Source organism: Heliangelus exortis, chromosome 3 (genome assembly GCF_036169615.1).
Source record: "Heliangelus exortis chromosome 3, bHelExo1.hap1, whole genome shotgun sequence".
Taxonomy (NCBI): Eukaryota; Metazoa; Chordata; class Aves; order Apodiformes; family Trochilidae; genus Heliangelus; species Heliangelus exortis.
The window spans coordinates 8,163,160-8,181,167 of record NC_092424.1 but is presented as its reverse complement, the minus strand read 5'-3'; the positions used below and the strand labels follow the sequence as shown (position 1 = coordinate 8,181,167).

General features: G+C 40.9%; 1 protein-coding gene and 1 long non-coding RNA gene across 4 annotated transcripts; one reads left to right on the top strand and one right to left on the bottom strand.

Moving 5' to 3' along the window:
• Positions 1–377: 377 nt before the first annotated feature.
• LOC139794034 (uncharacterized) lies at positions 378–10,971 on the bottom strand. Its single transcript, XR_011724923.1, has 4 exons — positions 10,776–10,971; positions 9,938–10,317; positions 8,855–9,223; positions 378–771 (listed from the first exon to the last, which is right to left on the bottom strand). It is a non-coding gene; the product is annotated as an uncharacterized lncRNA (long non-coding RNA).
• On the top strand, positions 10,209–15,819 carry LOC139794033 (ligand-dependent nuclear receptor-interacting factor 1-like). 3 transcript variants are annotated; one of them, XM_071739090.1, is made up of 4 exons: positions 10,209–10,365; positions 10,818–10,929; positions 12,861–14,122; positions 14,797–15,819. In XM_071739090.1, the coding sequence occupies exons 3-4, from the start codon at positions 13,064–13,066 to the stop codon at positions 15,010–15,012; spliced, it is 1,275 nt and encodes a 424-aa protein (XP_071595191.1). In that variant the 5' UTR covers positions 10,209–10,365; positions 10,818–10,929; positions 12,861–13,063; the 3' UTR covers positions 15,013–15,819. The 3 variants fall into 3 exon arrangements, with proteins under 3 accessions (XP_071595191.1, XP_071595193.1, XP_071595192.1); XM_071739092.1 differs by having other exon boundaries at positions 10,211–10,365; positions 14,839–15,819; XM_071739091.1 differs by lacking the exon at positions 10,209–10,365 and having other exon boundaries at positions 10,764–10,929.
• The last annotated feature ends 2,189 nt before the right edge of the window (positions 15,820–18,008 follow it).

Sequence of the window (18,008 nt, the reverse complement as noted above, 5' to 3'; positions counted from 1 at the left end):
CAGCCCAGGGAGGAGATCAGGTCCCCAGATCCTGTAAGTAGGGCCAAGAGACCAACTCTGCATTCCCCTCCTCCATCCCCCTGCAGATGGGGGGTGTGATGGCCCAAGGTGAGTCTGGGGGCTGTGTCCTTGTTGTACTGTAGTTTTTTCAGTCCTGGTTACAGAGGTCTGGGAGGGAGCATTGCTTCTTTTGGTTTCTTTGTTATTTTCTGTCAAAAAGTGCAGGTAGAAGTAGCTCTCAAGCCAGGAGAAAAATGTGCTGGTTTCACCCTTGTGTTGGTCTTTTCCTCCCCCCCCCCCCCCCCCCCGCCAAACTACTGAAAAATGGCTTTTCTAACAGAAATGTTGTGTGGAAAATAAATATCTCTTCTCACAGCACAATTATTTGCTATGTGCAAGACTGGTCTGTGCAGTCCACCACAGCATTGCTATGGTAAAGAAATATAGGCTATGGAAAAGCTTTTGTTCTGAGTTATAAATGTAAAGAAAGCAGAAATGTAAATAAACGAGCCTTGAAATGGCAGCCATGCCTTCTGCTTGATGCCTTAAGGATAAGGATGATGGCCACTTGGCTGTTGTGCTCCTGCCAGGGCCCCCAGAGGAACCAGCAAGCAAGGCACAGTCACTTTGCTTTTCACACCAGGATCTCTTGCAGTCTGCAGCAGAGTTTGGTCCCCTTGCCATCCCCTTGATGAGGGACAGCTGCAATGTCATTTCTCTACAGGGCAGATTTCTTTGTTTCTAGTAAGGCTGTACTCGTATTTCATTTCTCTGGGAAAGAACAAAAGCAGTGTCTCTGCAGGGATTTGATTTTAGATCTCTTTTTAGTTCTCAGACTTGCTCAGCCTATTGCTCTGGGCAACAGATTATGGGAAAGAGTGTAAAAGCTGGTATTGGTAAAAGCTGGTATTGCTCTTAAAACAAGCAAAAGGCTCTGGAGAAATATAGTGAAAGGCAAAAAAAAGCACACAGGGAAAACACTGAAGGGAAAAATCTTTTGTTGGCTAAGAAACCACCATGTCTGTGGCCTGTATTCAATCCTGACACCAGAGGGGATAATATCAGAGTAAGCTTGGAAGGAAACTCAACAGGAGAAAGGGTGAAAGTAAGTCCTTCTAATTCACATGTGTGGGGTTAGAGCTCACTACCCCTTCTTTTACTACAAAAATAACCAAACTTATTCCTGTTTATTCATACCTCTCAAAGTCTTGACTGTGGAAATGTGAAATATTTAATAAAAAATGGATTAATTAATTTCATTAAGTAATGAAGAAAGTTCAGCCTGAGTTTAGAAACCCCTTTGATGATGCTCATCCCCTCCTTATTGCTGTCTCTGTTGACATGGATTTTCTTATTTAAATGCAGAGTACCTTGCCTCTAGATGTCAAAGTCTGCACAGTGCATACCTTAAACAATGGAATGAGGGCTGCAAAATTTCTGAATCCTCATGCATCACTACTGACTAGATACAACCTTTGCCACATTCACCCCAGCTGTATGGCAACAGTTATAGGATACAGTCTTGATGGCAGCTCCTGGCATGTGCAGGAGTCTATACTGAGCTGAATGCCCTCTTTGCTGTCCTAAGAGGGAAGTCTAGAAGTCTTAACTATGTGTTAGGGTATTTGGAGAAAAAAGTGTTGAGATTGTGCCATTTTTAAATTTCAGAGTAAAATGCTCTCTGACTCACCCAGCAGACTCATATTTCATCTTCCTCAAGAATCTGAAGTGGGTTTTCTATTGGGTAAAACAAAGGTTCCTACCATTATTCAGTTTTGAGTTGGAGTTAACACATCAAAAAGAAAAAAGCTGCTCACAAGAAGTAGGAAGTTTCTCTTGGCAGTAGATCTTTCCATTTAACCTTTTGGGTTTTATACAGAGCTGTTGTTCACACAAATGCAGGGAGATCCACAGATGGTCACAGTGCTGCTGTGATACAAACCATCACCACCACAAAAAATGAGCTTTCTGAGGGGGTTCACTGCAAACCTGTGCTGTGTTGTGTGTAACACTCTACAAATGATCCTAATAGTCATAGAAATGAGTTCCATTTGGCATGAATCACAAGAGCTGCTAAGTGAGGACCTTTCAAATGGGCCTGTTAGGAGAGGCAGAAATAATGAGCTTTTGTACTTTTTTTTCATTTTAAAAAAAGCTCATTAGAGTGGGACAGCTGTTGTTTAACAGTTAACTGCAGGAAATAAATGCCAAGAGTGACAGATACTGCAATTAAATAAGGCTAACCACCTGCCCTTTATCTGAGCATTTTGCAGAGCATACCTAAAGTACCACACAATCAAAAGCTGGTATTTTTGGGGAAATTGTGTCCTTAGGACAGATATGGCCATTACTAAGAAGGTAGCAAATGCATCACAGTAAAGACTCCAAAAGATCTCGTGAAGAATTCCCAGCAGAGGCAGGCCCAGTACAACTGAGGTGCCAGGTACTGTTTCAGACCCACTATGGTTACCATGGCTGGAATCCATAGAGTGACAGTCCCTAAACTACAGACAACGTGCTGCCCATAATTTCCACATTTCCCATGGCCACTAGATGAAATTGGGAAGAGGTGTCTTTCATAAGGACATAAGGAATTTAATAATGATCTCTGGTACCAGGGAAATGTGTTGGAGTGGAACCACCATACTTGACAGAAGTACTAAACCAGCATTGTTTAAAGAAAAATTGAGATTCTTTGCTATGACTCAAAATCTTAGCTGGAACTTGGAAATCTTAAAGACATTAGCACTCTAATCAATGCAGCCTCACACACTGTCATATGTTAATATTGACTGTTAGCTTTTAGTCCAAGTAAATGTCATTTATTGCTTTGTCCCTGCATGGCCAAAAAAGAAAAGTAAGCAAGGTATTAATCTGCCATGCACCTTGACTAAAAAGTAAGTAGTATTCCAAATAAACATACTGCTCTGTCTGTGTCTCAGTATCCTTAAAAAAATATCTGTCTAGGCAGGGGCAAGATGTGTGGTGGATATCAGCATTCTGGGAGAATAAATGCTTCAGAGGAAACAACTCTGTTCAGTTCACTGAAGTACATTGTCTTCACTCATGAGCCTGTTGTAGTCATGCCTCTAACATTCTTACACTGAATGCTGTTGCATGTTAGTATTTTGGATCCATTCAGCATCAGATCTCCATAAGTAAATTTAGCAAATCTCTGAATTTAACACGTGTGTGGATAGAGGAATTCACAAGCACACCTGTAGGCACACTGTAACCATGCCACAGAAATCCAGATGGTCCAGATAAGGTACTGTAGGAGAATTTTCTTACTGATTTCAACCTCGATGAGGCTGTTATCAATAAACCTATTAGCCATCCTGAAGCAACAAATCTCATCAACATGAAGCATTCAGTGTGACAAGTCACTAAAGCATATGCTTCTCATGGGATTTACAGGGTACAAAGAAATTTGAAAACAAGTCATCCACATTTCTTTTTAAACAGTCATCAACTGTTGGCACATCCATTGCAGGACTGACACAGTTTTTTTTCTAACAGATCCTGCTTGTGTTTGTTTTATGTATCTCCTAATGGTGGACAGTACATTGCAGGAATAGAATTTAAAGCCCTACCTTTGAGGGGCACACCAATGTCAAAGAATGTTCCAAAATAGAAAAAATATCACAAAGGTATTCAGAGCAAAACAATTACTTCTTCAAGGACCATTGTCAAAACCCATGTATCTCAGCATGTCTGTCACAGTTTCAAGCCAGATTTGTATTCCTCGCTACAGCAGATACCAAAAAAAGTTGGACTCAGTGTGTATTTGCAAAGGTGCCTCTTACCTAGACATATGAAACAGAATTTAAATCTGCAGCAAATAAAGAGGAATTAAAAAGAGGCTGGTGACACATTTAAGTCTCACCTTCGCCAAGGGCTGTTATCAAACAAGATCCAGCATAATGTGCCCATTGCACAGATTTTCAGACCATACATCACTGTGTAAGTACCACACATGAGAAATGGAGAACAAAAAGAGCCTTAGCAGAAGCCTATAAACCAGTCAGTCAGTGTGAATTAGTTGGACATACAAAAAAAAAAAAAACCAACCCAAAACACTAAACATCCAGACTGTCTAAAACCATGCCTTCCCAGGGACTGAGAGAATTAAAAATAGAAAAAGACCACTACACCTACATTTAGGGTGGTTTCTTCCCAGTTTGTTGTCATCAGACACAATCTAAATGGAAAAACCTGTCACAGGAACAGCTCAGGGAAAATTCCATCTCCACACATGTCCCCACAATTTATGGCAGTTCCATGTTAGGATAGGATTTAAATCCAGACAAGACTGACAGCAGCATCTTATACTCCCAATCATAAAAGTGATGTCAACTAAACCATCAAACCCAGATGACAAACAAACATGCCTTCAGGATCTGTGTGAATCAGTGAGTAGGAAATCCTACCTGATTATCAGAGCATCAGTTTCATGGGCAAATCTATCCTCACCACACCCATTCCATAGGATGACATAGGAATGACAAATTCTCTGTTCAACATGTCCTTGTCTTGCAAGTGACACAGAGTGAACCCAACATCTGACTCAAATGTAACTGGAGGTCTCTGAAGTCTTACAGTTCCCTGTTTACAAAGAAGCCACATTCACAGTTTATATTTTGTATTCCTTTTCTTCAGTACTTTGAATATGCTTAGCCAGGTGCCAAATGCAAGTGTCAGCACAATAAATGACTGGGCAAGTGACACTTGCAGCCCATGAGACATAAATGAGACCCAAGAATTTTCTACAAGCTCTGAAGAGCCTGTGCTGCTCTTCCCACATCAGTAGATGTTGGAGGAAGCAAAGCAGTATGTCAGTGTCCCCATTCTGGGATGGCACCAGCAATGGCAAAGTCATGTGCCACTCATGTCCCTGTGTGACAGACAGCCTTTGCATTCAAGAAACTATCATGAAAGCAGGTGCTGTGCTCTCTGTTTTTTCTTCTGTTAGTCCCTGGGGGGATGCACGTTGTTAGGAAACCTGTAGTACTTCAAGCAGCATCAACACACAAGTTTCATTTGCCCTGTCAGGACTCAATAGCTTTGGTTTATCGCTCCGGAGAGAAAAATTGAGATCAATAATAGCCAGTCTGAATATAGCATAAAACATATATACACTGTATATATTGTGTATATACTCTCTATATATTACATATAAAATCCGTGGCAATGTATTAGGCAGTAAGGAATAAACAAACAAAACAAAAAAAAAAACCCTCTAAAAATGGCTTCTATTAAACCATAAAAACATTGTGGCTCACTGAAAATGTGATTGCATTCAGTCTGTGCTAAGGCAGCTGGGAGGCAGCATGTGTTTTCTAGCCCTGTTGGACTCATTTATCCCAAGTTCATTTGGACTATCTCACTGCTGATAGCAAGTCCCAGCAGATGGCATTATGTTACAAGGAAACATTACCCTGGTGCCAGTTGCCTTCCCCTCAGCTCTAAAAGTTCAGAGGGGAGTCTCGGGCTTCTTTTTGCTTGGGCATAACCTTGCCACCATCTTGCTGCTGTGGTTTTTTCTGAGCCTAGCATGCAGTCATTACATTTCAGGTGGGCAAAGTATGGAGGAAGAAAGCCAGGAAGAGATAGCAAAGCTTTATGTGACTTTTATCTTCATTCTTGTAGCTCTGTTTCAAAATTCCTTACACCCCTGTGCTCCCCAAGGCCAGAATAATCTTGTTGTCAGCACTGGCACTGTATACAGCAGACTGATAATAACTGTTGTCTCTCCTGGTATGCTGGTAGTCTGTCTTTTCTAGGAGCCAGACACAAAGACAGGAGTAAATTCAGTGCTGAAATTCAGATGCCAGTGAGACATAAAAGGTTTAACCACAGGTATGTGAAATCATTTGGTTGCAGCTCAGTGAGAAATAATCCAGAATAGCAGACCCAGACCCTGCAAGTTTCCACCTGTTAAATAATGACAGCTGGGGATGTAGGTGCCACAGAACTGTCACAATTGCTAGCACTAGTAGCCAGTCCATTCTCAGCTGCCCTTCCCTCCCTTTCCCCACTCTCCTGCTGGTACAGCTCCCCTTTGTCTTCAGATCTTCTGCATGACTGGCTTTGTTCCTGAGATTAGAAATCATATTATGCAGGTGGAACAAACTCCTGCTGTGTCCCAGGCTATGGGAGAGGTTACAACAGCAGTCCTTAGCTCTTGTACACTACTGAGTCATGCTGTACTGTTGTACCCAAGCACGAGAGGCTGTATTTACTGCTATGAAAAGCTGCTGATAACTCCTGTGATCCAGCAGCTCAGGGCTGTACATAGACCCAAGGGTCTGCCAGTGTGAGAAGTAATTTCCTCAGTTTTATTACAGAGCTGCTGACCATGAAGCATCTAGCTCCCCAGTGACTGCAGCCAGATAAAATCAATAAGGAGGAGGCATCAGTGAAGAAATAGAATAAGCAGAACCACTTAAAATGGAAGATACTTGGTTGTAATCAATCCATTTAACTGTGGAAGATGTATAGAAACAATGAGACCAGGTTAATTGTGGTTCACCAGATAGAGCTTCTTCAGCCTTTGCTTTGCATGGTACCCTGCTATATTGTGTGCACAGATGTATTAATACACTTATATGCTTAAGAGCCCTTATTCAATATGTTAGTAATTGTTCCCTATTTAATTGCTTTTCTGTGCATGTAATCCTGATTTCTGGTAATTACTCTTTCAGACATGAGGAGGAATTCCTCCATCACTCTATTGCTCTCAAAGAGCTGGCATTTCAATTCATTTTTCTTTCCACCTTTTACTACCCAGAAGCAACCTGATATTTAAACCTGTTTGCATGTGTGTAAAGCAGCATTACCATCAGCAGAAGCTAGCCAGACATTTTAAGAAAGAAGTCCATTTTATGCTAGGCAAGGGGCAGAACCATTAAGTCTTTTATGCCACCTCCTGGCAAGCACTGCAAATTACAGATGCCCGAGAGCAGGCACAGAAAACCAGGCTCTTAGCTGGAAAGTGGAGCTCAGGTTCTCAGTGGGATGGAAAAACCCTGAAAGCAGAGGTAGGGCAGGATGTGCTGACAGACCGAGTTGTGCAGGCAGCTGGCACCAGCAGAACTCACACATCCGACAGAGTTTATTCACTCCAGTGTCTGCACTGGGCTCTGCAGTTCTCTGGCAGTACTTAGTACTACAAAAACTGTATTTCTGGGAAATCTGCAGAATTTGGCTGATTTCTTGCAGGCCGACGATCATGTCCATGTGGTGTTCTTCTCCCAGCCAGGATTTATCACAAGATGAAAGAGTCCACTTCTTTTCAAAATCTGTGCAGTGTATTATATTTATATGTACAGTGTATTATATGTCACAGGTCAGCATCAAAACAGAGGAATAAACATGGATGTATTATTAGCAAGTGCTAGATATTCTATGACTTGTTCCAGAACTCACTGAAATTGAAATTTTTCCTTGGGCATTTGAGGAAAATAGTTGTGCAGGAAAAAAAACCAAAACAAAACAGGATTAAGTCAAACATCTATTCAGTGTCTGTGACATGCTCTATCACTGAACAAGTTCCTAACTCAATGCCAAAAAGGCAAGTAGGGGGGTGTTGTTATAACCTTCTCTACTCTTACCAAGATGCAAGCAAGTAATGAACACAGCTGATGTTCTGGTTTGCAGCCTTCTTACTATGAAGACAGTCATAGGTCCTCATGGGAGAAGACTGGCAAATTTTTTGCCTTTTTCTTCTTCATAAGTGTTTGTTGGCAAAGACATAAGGTCACGAATGATTACAAGGGTATAAGTGCCAAATGCTGCAGCTGAAGAAAGATAGTCCCTGAGTGTGTGCTGGGTTTGGTGGGAATAGAGTTTCTTCATAGTATCCAGGTATGGGGTTGTGGTTTGGATCTGTGCTAGAAACAGTGGATGCTTCAGTTACTGCCGAGCAGTCCTTACACAAAGTCCTTTTCTACTTCTCACACCACCCCACCAACAAGGAAGCTGAGGGTGCACAACAGGTTGGGAAGGAACACATCTGGGACAGCTAAATCCAACAGAACAAAGGGACATCCCATAGCATATGGCATTGTGCTCAGCACTGTGAAACTGGAGGAAGAAGGAAGGGGGGGAAGGAGGACATGCAGAATGATTGTGTTTGTTTTGCAAACCATTATCATGGATTTTCCCTGCTTTCCTGGAGATGGCTGAACACCTGACTGCCAATGGGAAGTAGCATTCAAAGAATGAATTCCTTGATTTGCTTGGCTTGCATATGTGGCTTTTGTTTTACCTATTAGACTGTCTTTACCTCAACCTATGAATTTTCTCACTTTTACCCCTCTGATTCTCTCCCCCATCCCAACAGGGTGAGGAGGATTGAGTGAGTGGCTGTGTGGTGCTTAGTTGCTGGCTGGGGTTAAACTATGATGATGAGCCAGGATTGCACTAAGTAACAGTTTCCAAACATCATAGCAAAATGATTTTCAAAAATTTCCATACAATCTCCTGCTACATCTCCCTTTCTGATTTGTGACTGTCTGGACTGAGCACTGAGTAGCACCAAGAGACAAAATTCAGCTTTGAGGAATGTAAAAAAAGGTAATGTCAGAGGAAGGGCACTATGTTTCCACTTAAACTGGAGGGATATGCACCAGCTGAGAGGCAGCAGAAGTTTTGGTACAGTGGAGGGACAAACAGTGGAGGGAAATTCTTTCTTTAAAGAATAAATTATGTAGTGGTAATTTTGCCCCAAATTACATTGCTCCCTCCTACACACATAGATGTACATAGTCTGAACACCCACAGCCTTTTTTGGACCCATTTAACATCTTTGCATCCTTTTCTCCACAGCACCCATCTTCCCTAAAATATTTACCCTTTGAAAACTGTAGGTGGGCAGATCACAGTCAGCCAGAGTGCTTCTCCTCCTTTTCTTTCAATTTTTCTCAGCTCACACAAAAAAAAATGGTGGCAAAGATGAGATGAGAGGGAAGACCAAAATTGTCAGAAATTCACTTTGTTCTCTACCTTGCCTTTCAGCCCATGCTCTCTTACCTCCTTCTGTTTTGACCCTCATCTGCTGGCTAATGTTGAATGTCCTGCCACATTGAGAAGCAGTGATGAAGGTCAGGGTCATTCCTCAGGTTGCCCACAGTAAAGCAGTTATCTGTGCTAGACCCACGTATGTCACTTTATGTTCCTTCCTCCTGCCTGTATCACAGCAGGAGAACATTCCAGCAAAACTCTGTAGGTCATCAAGAAGAGGGAAAAAGTCCTTATTATCTTTCTGAAGTTTCTGCTTCACAAGCTTCCTGGGGCAAGGACTATCTTTTTATTTGTTGACTGGGAAGAAGTGGCCTTGATTTCTCAGGCATCCTTAGACATTAAGAAAGTGCAGATTCTGAACACTGGCAACCTTGCAACTATGGGCAGCCAGAGGCAGCAAGTGTTCACTTTACATGACAGGTATGAAACAAGTCCACCGACTGAGTGTAAAAATTCTTGGCAGGAGACATCTGACAGTGAATAGTCCCAGGAAGCTCATGTTTCTTGTTGAATTAAATCTAATATCTGCTGGAGAAATCAAGTCAAGGTGGTAAGACTTTCAAACTTAGAGCACTAGCTGGCTGTCTCCATGGTGCATCTCACTAGCCACTTTGTATCTCTGTTTTATATCTCTCTTATCTTTACTGCACTCATTAGAACAAAATAAAATGTCTGACTAAGAGGAGCTGCTAACTGGAAGGGAACAATACAACAGCTTGCTTATTTACAGCACTTTCTGAAACCATTTCAAACCCCATTGTGATGGGGGTAGACCAGGCCAAAACTCATTTCATAAACTCCTGTGCTGTATCAGGGTGGGATGAGACAAGAGGCCTCTACCAACCCAAATGATTCTGTGAGTCTGTGAATACGTGTTTTAAAGTATTTCAGTTTAAATCAGCTGCTTACTCACTTTCTGGCACTGTTCACAGCGTGGTGGAGCAGCAGAGAGCACCCACAGGTCCCTCTTGGCAGTGGCTCGGGGGAGTTTCCCTATGGTGAAGCCCAGTAGGCCCCCAGACAAGGCATTCACCAGCATGGCTGTGGTGTGTTGTGTCCCCTCTGTGGGAGGGATGCTTCTCCCAGAGCTTGGCAGCTGAGGTGAGCAGTGACCGTGGCCATGAGCACTTCCCCACTGCCGGGAGGGTTGGCGGAGGCTGGAGGGGGGCAGTGGGCTGCTGACTGTCCCTCTGTCTCCCCTGTCATGGCCTTGATGGAGGGACCAGCTGCAGGCCTCAGTGCTTAGCTCTGCTGCAGAGGGCTCGGCTTGCTTCTCCTCTGCCTGCCAAACACCTGTCAGCGAGAGAGAAAACAGCACTGAGAAAAGGAGGTGTGGGCCAGGTAATGTCTGCTCACATCTGCTCAGGGCTTGGCTGGAGAATGAGGTCCTGAGGGAGCAGCCCTGGGCCTGAGGGGAAGCGCAGCCTGGCTGTGCAGGGAGGTGGAGGAGGGCGCTGGGGGGGTCAGGGGAGCCCCTCTCCCACAGGCAGGGCAGGGACATGGTGTGCCAGGCTGGGAAGACACAGATGAAGCTGCCAGCCCCAGGCAGTGGGGACCCCTGTACTGCAGCCCCGGGGTGCAGCCCAGGTGCCGTGGCACAAGTGTTTGCATCATGGTACGGATGGCACTAAAGGCCGTGCCCCAGGGCATGCAGAGGTGGGGGGCATAGAGGGAAAGAAGGGTGGGTGGGCAGAGCAGACATCCAGGGTACAGTCCAGGTGCCCGTGGGAAGCAGCTGGACCCAAGAGAACCTGGTTCTGGAGTGACTGTTCTGATTCCATGGTGCCCAGCAGCTGTTGGTGCCAGCACTCCTGGCCCCTGCTTCTGGAAAGTTCTTCACAGTTGGGAGCTGGAACAGCAGCTGACAGGTGCTCTTCCAGCATGGCACCTGCACTTTAATTAATGGTAAGTAATCCCCATTGCCTCCTAATATTGCCAGCCCACACCAGCCTTACTGAGATGGCCAGAGTTGATCCCCAAAGTTATGGGCTGGAGGAAGTTTTGTAGCTCTATGCAGCCCATAGATGGGCTCCACTCTGAGCCACCTTGAGTCTGTGAACTCAGGAGACTTGTCTGCAACAGCCTCACATAAGTTAGATTGTAAAGCAGATTTAGTTTGCTGCCTCTTTTTTTTTTTTTTTTTGTGCTCTCAGTGAGATTTATCTGACAATGATAGCTAGTTAAGAAGTCTTTAAATGGCACATCAGAGTCTAGAGAGCAAAACTGAAGACTGGCAATGAGCCCTATCACTGCATCAGGCAATTCAGAGCCTTCACAGTAGGGAGTTGCTGCTTCTGAGAATCAAGGAGTCTTTCTCTTCTGCATATATATTTTTCTCTTCTCTATATTTGTCTCATTTTGAGTTGGTTTCACAGTTAATGGGGATTTCTTTACCTTAAAACCACAAAGCTTTCTTCTTTTCTTTCTAATTTCTGTTTCTCTGCGTTTCTGAAACTTTCTGGTTTTTTGAGAGATGTGTCAACAGCTCCTGTCCTTGGTGTTCCTTTTTTGTTTGTTTTGTTTAGGGATATTGTGGAAATTCCCCTGTATCTGGAAAGATAACAGTAAATTTCTTATTACTCACATCACAGTGCTGCATGTAGATAGAATGCCTAAAACCAAAATGGAAAAAACAAAAACACACATAAAAGAAAGCAAAGGAAATATTTGGTTTACATTCTGCTTTTACAGAAGGTCTCATCATCCCTATATGTGCAATTACTCAAATTTGATGATAATTGATACAAATATTTATAATTATTCTTTATTAGATTCCTGGAATTATGTGATTGCATCTAGATATATGCATCATGAGTGCAGGAAGTACAGCCTAGATGAGAAAAAAATGCCGTTTAATTTTTCAATTTTTTTTTTTTTTCTAGCTAAAAGGACTTAGGTAGTTTAAACAGAGGCTTACAAAACCTACCTTTATGATGGGTTTTTTTTGTTGTAAGATGAGCAGTAAAACCTCTTCAGCTATGGATGTGAGAATTCACTGTGGTTTTTGATATTCAGGACGGCTAAGAAACAAGGTTGTGCGATTGACATGCAAGTAATATGAGTGTTTATATTTACTTTCCACAAAATCAAGTCTGTAGTGCTAAGATAAGTAGGTTATTCCTAGGAGAATATAACCATCAGAACAGGATCAGTTAATTCAAAATTAATTTGTTCATAATCTATCTCATACTTTGCCCTTCTCATGATACAAATTTGAACTTTTTGTTTCCTTCTACTGCAAATTCAACTATGCACTTATAGTGTTTAGGATTTTACACTTGTGCTTGGAATGTCTCCATATATATTGGATAAGCATTTGTACTTGATTTTTGTACATCTTTATTGAAATCCATGACAAAGCTACTGGGTTTGACTCTGCTACAGCTGAGAGTAGAATAAGCTAGGAGTGGTTACTGAAGTCAAATAATTCTGCAAGTAAAGGATAAAATGGATTGTACAGATCTTTGATCAAGCCCATTTTTATTAGAAATGTGCATTGATTTTAATGGCATTATATCTAAGATTGCATCATCTTACATGAGGAAATACTGCATCTAAACAAAATAGCTGTTGTCTACCAGCAGTTTGCACTATTGGGGAAATTGCTAGAGAAGAAAGCAGAATCTCACTGCCAGTTTCATTCTAAACTGGAAGTATCTCACAACAAATTATTACTGGAGAAAAATCCTAGTGGCTAGATGAGACTTGGTTTATACTTAAATCACAAATATATTTCTGGGTATTAATTTATCTATTTTAACTACAAAAAAATCATTCTTCCTGTGCATTTACAAATATATAATCACATTTTAATTTATATTAACTTTTATTTTAAGTGTGTCAGGCTACATAAGTGAAGCCTTCAGAAAAGAGAGGAAGATTGAAGAGACTTACAGAAATTCCTGCTTTCTCTTTCCTCTGGAAGCCTTGCCAGTGTGTACAGTTTCAGGATCACAGTAGCTCATTTGTCTAAACTGAATACAATAAGTCAAACCATAATGCTTTTCTGAAGACAGAAGCCAGTACTACATCTGCTCTCATGCAGATGAACAGCAAAGATTTTTCTATGGGAAACTTTGAGACTCAAGAAAATGTTGGCAAGACCACTGGTGAGAGAGGAAAGTTCTCAACAACTCTTAATGCTCAGAGTAATGAAACCTCAGCTGAAAAGCACTCTCTTCAAAGATGCCACCCACTAACTCATGATGACCAAAAAGACACAGCATCAGTTTTGGGTGTCTCTGAACTCCTTCAGCCTACTGAAGAATCTCAAGCACAGAACTCAAAACATGATCTAGAGATACCACCTCAAGCCAATATCACATCAATACCACTTTCTTCTTTCCCATCTAAAATGCAACAGCTAATGTCAGCCAGAGCTAAGGATGTCCCTGAAGTAAGGAAAGCTACAGAAATACCAACTGTAACTTATATATGGCCAGTAATAAAGACAGAAGAGGCTTCCAGCCCCTTTTGGGCCTACTTTCCAAAGTCTTTAATACCAAAGAGCCCAAACATAACAAGACACTGTTCTAACTCTGACGTTGGTATTGAAAATCTGAACTGTTCCCAGATAACCCCAGAGAAACAGCTGACACATGAAGCACTAGACAGAAAGACAAGATTATATTCTCTTATTGTGAAGTCATCCAACAGTGTGGTTTCAGAAATTTTAAAATCACTGAACAACATTGAGAATAAAGATTATAAGAGGATTTTACCACTTTCATCTACCAGTCCTGTTGGAGAGCAACTGAAAATTCCTCTCTTTAAGGAAAGTTCTCTAGCAATATATAATGGTCAAGTCTACCTTCTGTATGTAATGAGGCACAAAGTTCTGTCACCAGAAATGGAACTATATGGCCATGATATGTTGCTTAGGATGCCCACAGCTTGCCTCATTGTATGCACTGCTATCCGTGAAGTTCCAGTGCTGTCAAACCAGTATGTTGTAAAACAGACCATAAATTATCTTAGAACCCTTGCTACCACCCTACACCAAGATAAAACTTCAAATGTAACACAGTTCTCTTCACACAGGGTGACTACTGTGCCTCAGAGCAAGCAGTGTTCCCCTTCTACTGGGAAAAGACACCAGGTAATAACCTATGATGTTTGGTTGAATGTCTCTGTGTAAAGTACTTTCCACTTAGATATAGTCAAATGCTTTATTCAGTCTATTTATAACAGGACAAGTGCTAGGAAAGGTGAGTGACCTGGCTTTGATTTCACTTTTGTGGAAAAGCCAAACACAGCTGCAGTGGACACAATCACTGTAGAGTAAATCAAAGTATGTCTTTAACTTGCATTTCATTAAGCTTGCATTGTTCAACAAGAAAATACAAGTAAATAATGCTAAAAAAAGATAAATTGTTAGATATACGGTTGGAATAATGGCTGGACTTGATGATCTTAAAGGTCTTTTCCAGAGCAAACGTTTCTTTGTTTTTATATCAAGATTTTTTGGGGGTTTGAACAGGACGAAAGCACTGCACTCAATGGAAGCAGATTCTATTAGCTATTTATTAGTGCTGAATTCAGTGTAATGGCAAGGTATTTCCCAAGGGAGAAAGTGGGGATTCTGAAAACAGGTGATGAGTGCCATCATGATCACATTTTAAAGTAGCAGTGAAAAAGGAAAGAAGGGCTAGGTTGCAAGGTCCCTCTCAAATTAAAGTAATCTTTTCACACCATGTCTCTGAAGTAAGGGAATCTACTGCTGGAAATTCAGCTGGGGTGGAAGGAAAATGACTGTCCATCAGTCACTTTCAGATAGTCAAGTCCTTCTCTTTCTTGTCTCATTTCCTCAACAAGACTGCATTGTCATCCAAAGAAGGCTTGCAAAATAGAAATGAGAAAGAAGCACGGCTGGAAAAAGGCAATGAACTAAGAATGAAATGTGGTATTGTTAAAGATTTAAGAGTCCATCTCAACAGGATAAGTCTCCCTGAGCTTATGGAGGATTTAGGCAAAACTTATGCACACTAAGGGAAGGTAACCACCAGGACAAAGAAATACAGAAAAGTACCAAAGGTCCTTAACTGTCCCTGTACAAAGATAAAATATGGCTCATCTTGAAATGTTCATCACACATCATTAGAACACTTTTCAACATTATAGAGTGATTTACCCCCTTTTCTAAAACATTTGCTATTTGAGAACTTTGCCATGTTTATCAGGATTTATAGTCCTGACATATTTTAAATCAGGGCTGCTGTAGAGTCAGAAAACTCTGACTCTTTTGATAGTCCCATGTTATCAATGATATTTCTGCACATGACAACAAGAAGTGGGAAAATGGTCACATAAATCTTTACAAGCAAATAAGGACTTTAGTTTGATTTTACAGCTTTTAAAGCATTCTTCTCACAACTCCAATTTTATTTCCTACAAAACTGCTAGACATGGGATGTGGAATAAAGGAGAACATCCCATCAATGACAAATTTCTCCCCGGCCAAGTTCAGAGAGAGGCTGTGCCAAAGGCTTTGGCAGCCTTTCATTTGATACTCTGAAACCTCTCCCCTTTATCACCATGGGCTCACTATGTAACATAGTGACATTTCATGTAGCATAGTGACATCTCAAGGTCAGTAAAGTTTTCATCACCTCTGTTGCTTCTGAAATGCCAAAATCAGTCTTTCTGTTTTGGGAGAAACTGCAGACAGAATGCCAACTAATGCTGAAGTTTTTTCTGGGTCTCTATTCTGGTTGCCATTCATACTTTAACTGAGAGTAGAATAAGTTTTTGCTAACCTTTTACTGCCAGTAAAGGTTTGCAATCTCTCTGTGCCAATGTGTGTCTCACAGGCTGCTTTTCATACCTTTGCTAGGCTCTTTTTGTTTGGGCATATTGCTATCCACTTTTAAGTGAGGTGCTCAGAGCACAATTTACATATATTTACTCATTGCCCTACTTTTGAAAAAGTCTTGCTCTGTAGTCTCCCTTAGAGGATTATTTGGCAGCTTCACTGGGTGTTATCAGAGGCTCTGGGAACAGTTGTTTGCTTTTTCTCATCCCTGAGGTTTTAAAACTCTCAGTGGCAATTGGCCTCTTGTGTCCATTTTGTATTTTTCTATGATAAAGCTCTTAAGATTGTTTCAGCAGCCAGTAGGATTTCCTAAAACCCAGATAATTTCAGTGTACCATTGTTCAACTTCTTATTCTGCAGATACATTAGTAATCAATAAGAAGCTATCATTCCATCTTTCATCTGTCAACTGACATCTTTCATTTCTTGTTAAATCTATATCATTAAACTTCTATTTCTGTCAACTGAATTTTAAACCAGAATCACCTGACCTTTCCAAGTTCTCAAAGAATAGTCTACTTTTGTTGTCCCCAAATGGGAGCATCATTGGTGAACTGTCAGCATTCATGAAAATATACTTTTTATATTTGCAGATTACATTTGCTTTATTGCATTCTGTCATATTCTGCAGACTTGGTGTTCTTCAAAGTTAGAGTTACTTAAGTAATAAAAAAATGCTGTATCTTCTTTACGCAATTGTTTGTTATTTCTGTCTCCAGTTTGTGTTCCTTTCATGAAAATTAAGTTTAAATAGAAATTATTACTGTGCAATTAACCTACAACTTCTGAGTCTTGCTGAAGAATCCTTCAAATGCAAGTGCCCCTTGCTAAAGGAAACATTTGTGCAAAATGTTTTGGTTTATATGCAAGAGAGGATTTTCAGGAAGAATAGTAGCTGTTACCAGAGTAACAAGAATCCACTGGTCTAGTGGAAGGGGGGCTGGAACCAGGTGATTATTAGGGTCCCTTACAACCAAAACCATTCTATGATTCTTTTAATATCTAGAAAAAGCAGCCTATTCCAAAGCTGACTGCAAAGTAAGAACAATGGATAATAATTCAATACATATTACCTAGACAATCTAATATATAAAAAATAGTTTTCAAAAATAAAAGGGGTTGCTGGTGCATGGTAAGGAAGTTATTTCCAGAGGGAAGAAGAATGATACCTGGATGGTGGAGATGGGGAAGTAAGAATTACAGTGTATCATGAATGGCACATACAAATTATGATCCAGAAATTATAATGTATCACAAAACCAGTATCTAAATTGTTTACCTGATTTTGTTATCCAGTATGATTATTAATTCTAGTGACTGGTAGAGTGTTTCATCACTCAAATCCTCAAGCACAGTCACATCTCAAAAATACTTAGGGGCTGATGGCAAATGTAGTCATGTACCTTTGTTGAGAGCTCTAACAAGAATCATAAGGGGAAGAGCCCTTCATCTTCATTCACATGATGATAAAGCTGAAAATACTGAAATAATTGGTAAAAAAAAGTGATTTAAGACTGATAAGTACCTTTTTTCTGCTAGAGAGATTTGAAATATTGTGCTGATTAATCTGACACCACAATTCTGAGATAATTTGTAGTCAGAGAAATGCTAGGAGCTTGCCAGCTTGTGAAAACAAGAGATTTTAAAGCCTAATGAGTAACTTAAGGGTGGGGAAGTAGTATGGGGAAAAAAAAAAAACACAGAAATGGGGAGGAGGGTGAATCACTGACACCTTATTCACTATGCTCAATATTTGTCCTTTTAAATTGCCAAAGTACATGTGTACTCTGCTAAAACTATTCTACTGGCTTATGGGAGTGACAGAACTATAGCAGGGAAAGTGTCACCAGATTTTTTTTTCTTCCAGTAGACAAAAAACAAAACTCATCCTTCTGTTACTCTCTTCTGCCTCTCAGAAGCCTCTAGTTAAGGAGCCTTTTCTACCATGCTGCTAAGCTTACAAATACGATGGTGTTTTCATCAGTTGGAGACTTTATAAATAACAGACAGAATTATAGGAGAAACAAAAGTGAGAGGAAGCTCTCTAGAATTTTTATGTTGATGACTTGTTTCCAGGAAAGTACATAGTAAGTGAAGCACACTACATAAAATCAAGATTAAATCTGTGGTCTTCTTAAATCAAAATGTCATTAAATCAAGAATTTAATATGCC

Coding starts and splice junctions, on each gene's coding strand:
- LOC139794033 (XM_071739090.1), top strand. CDS start 13,064: ATGCAGATGAACAGCAAAGATTTTTCTATGGGAAACTTTGAGACTCAA. Junction 14,123..14,796: donor CTACTGGGAAAAGACACCAG/GTAATAACCTAT, acceptor AGTCACTTTCAG/ATAGTCAAGTCCTTCTCTTT.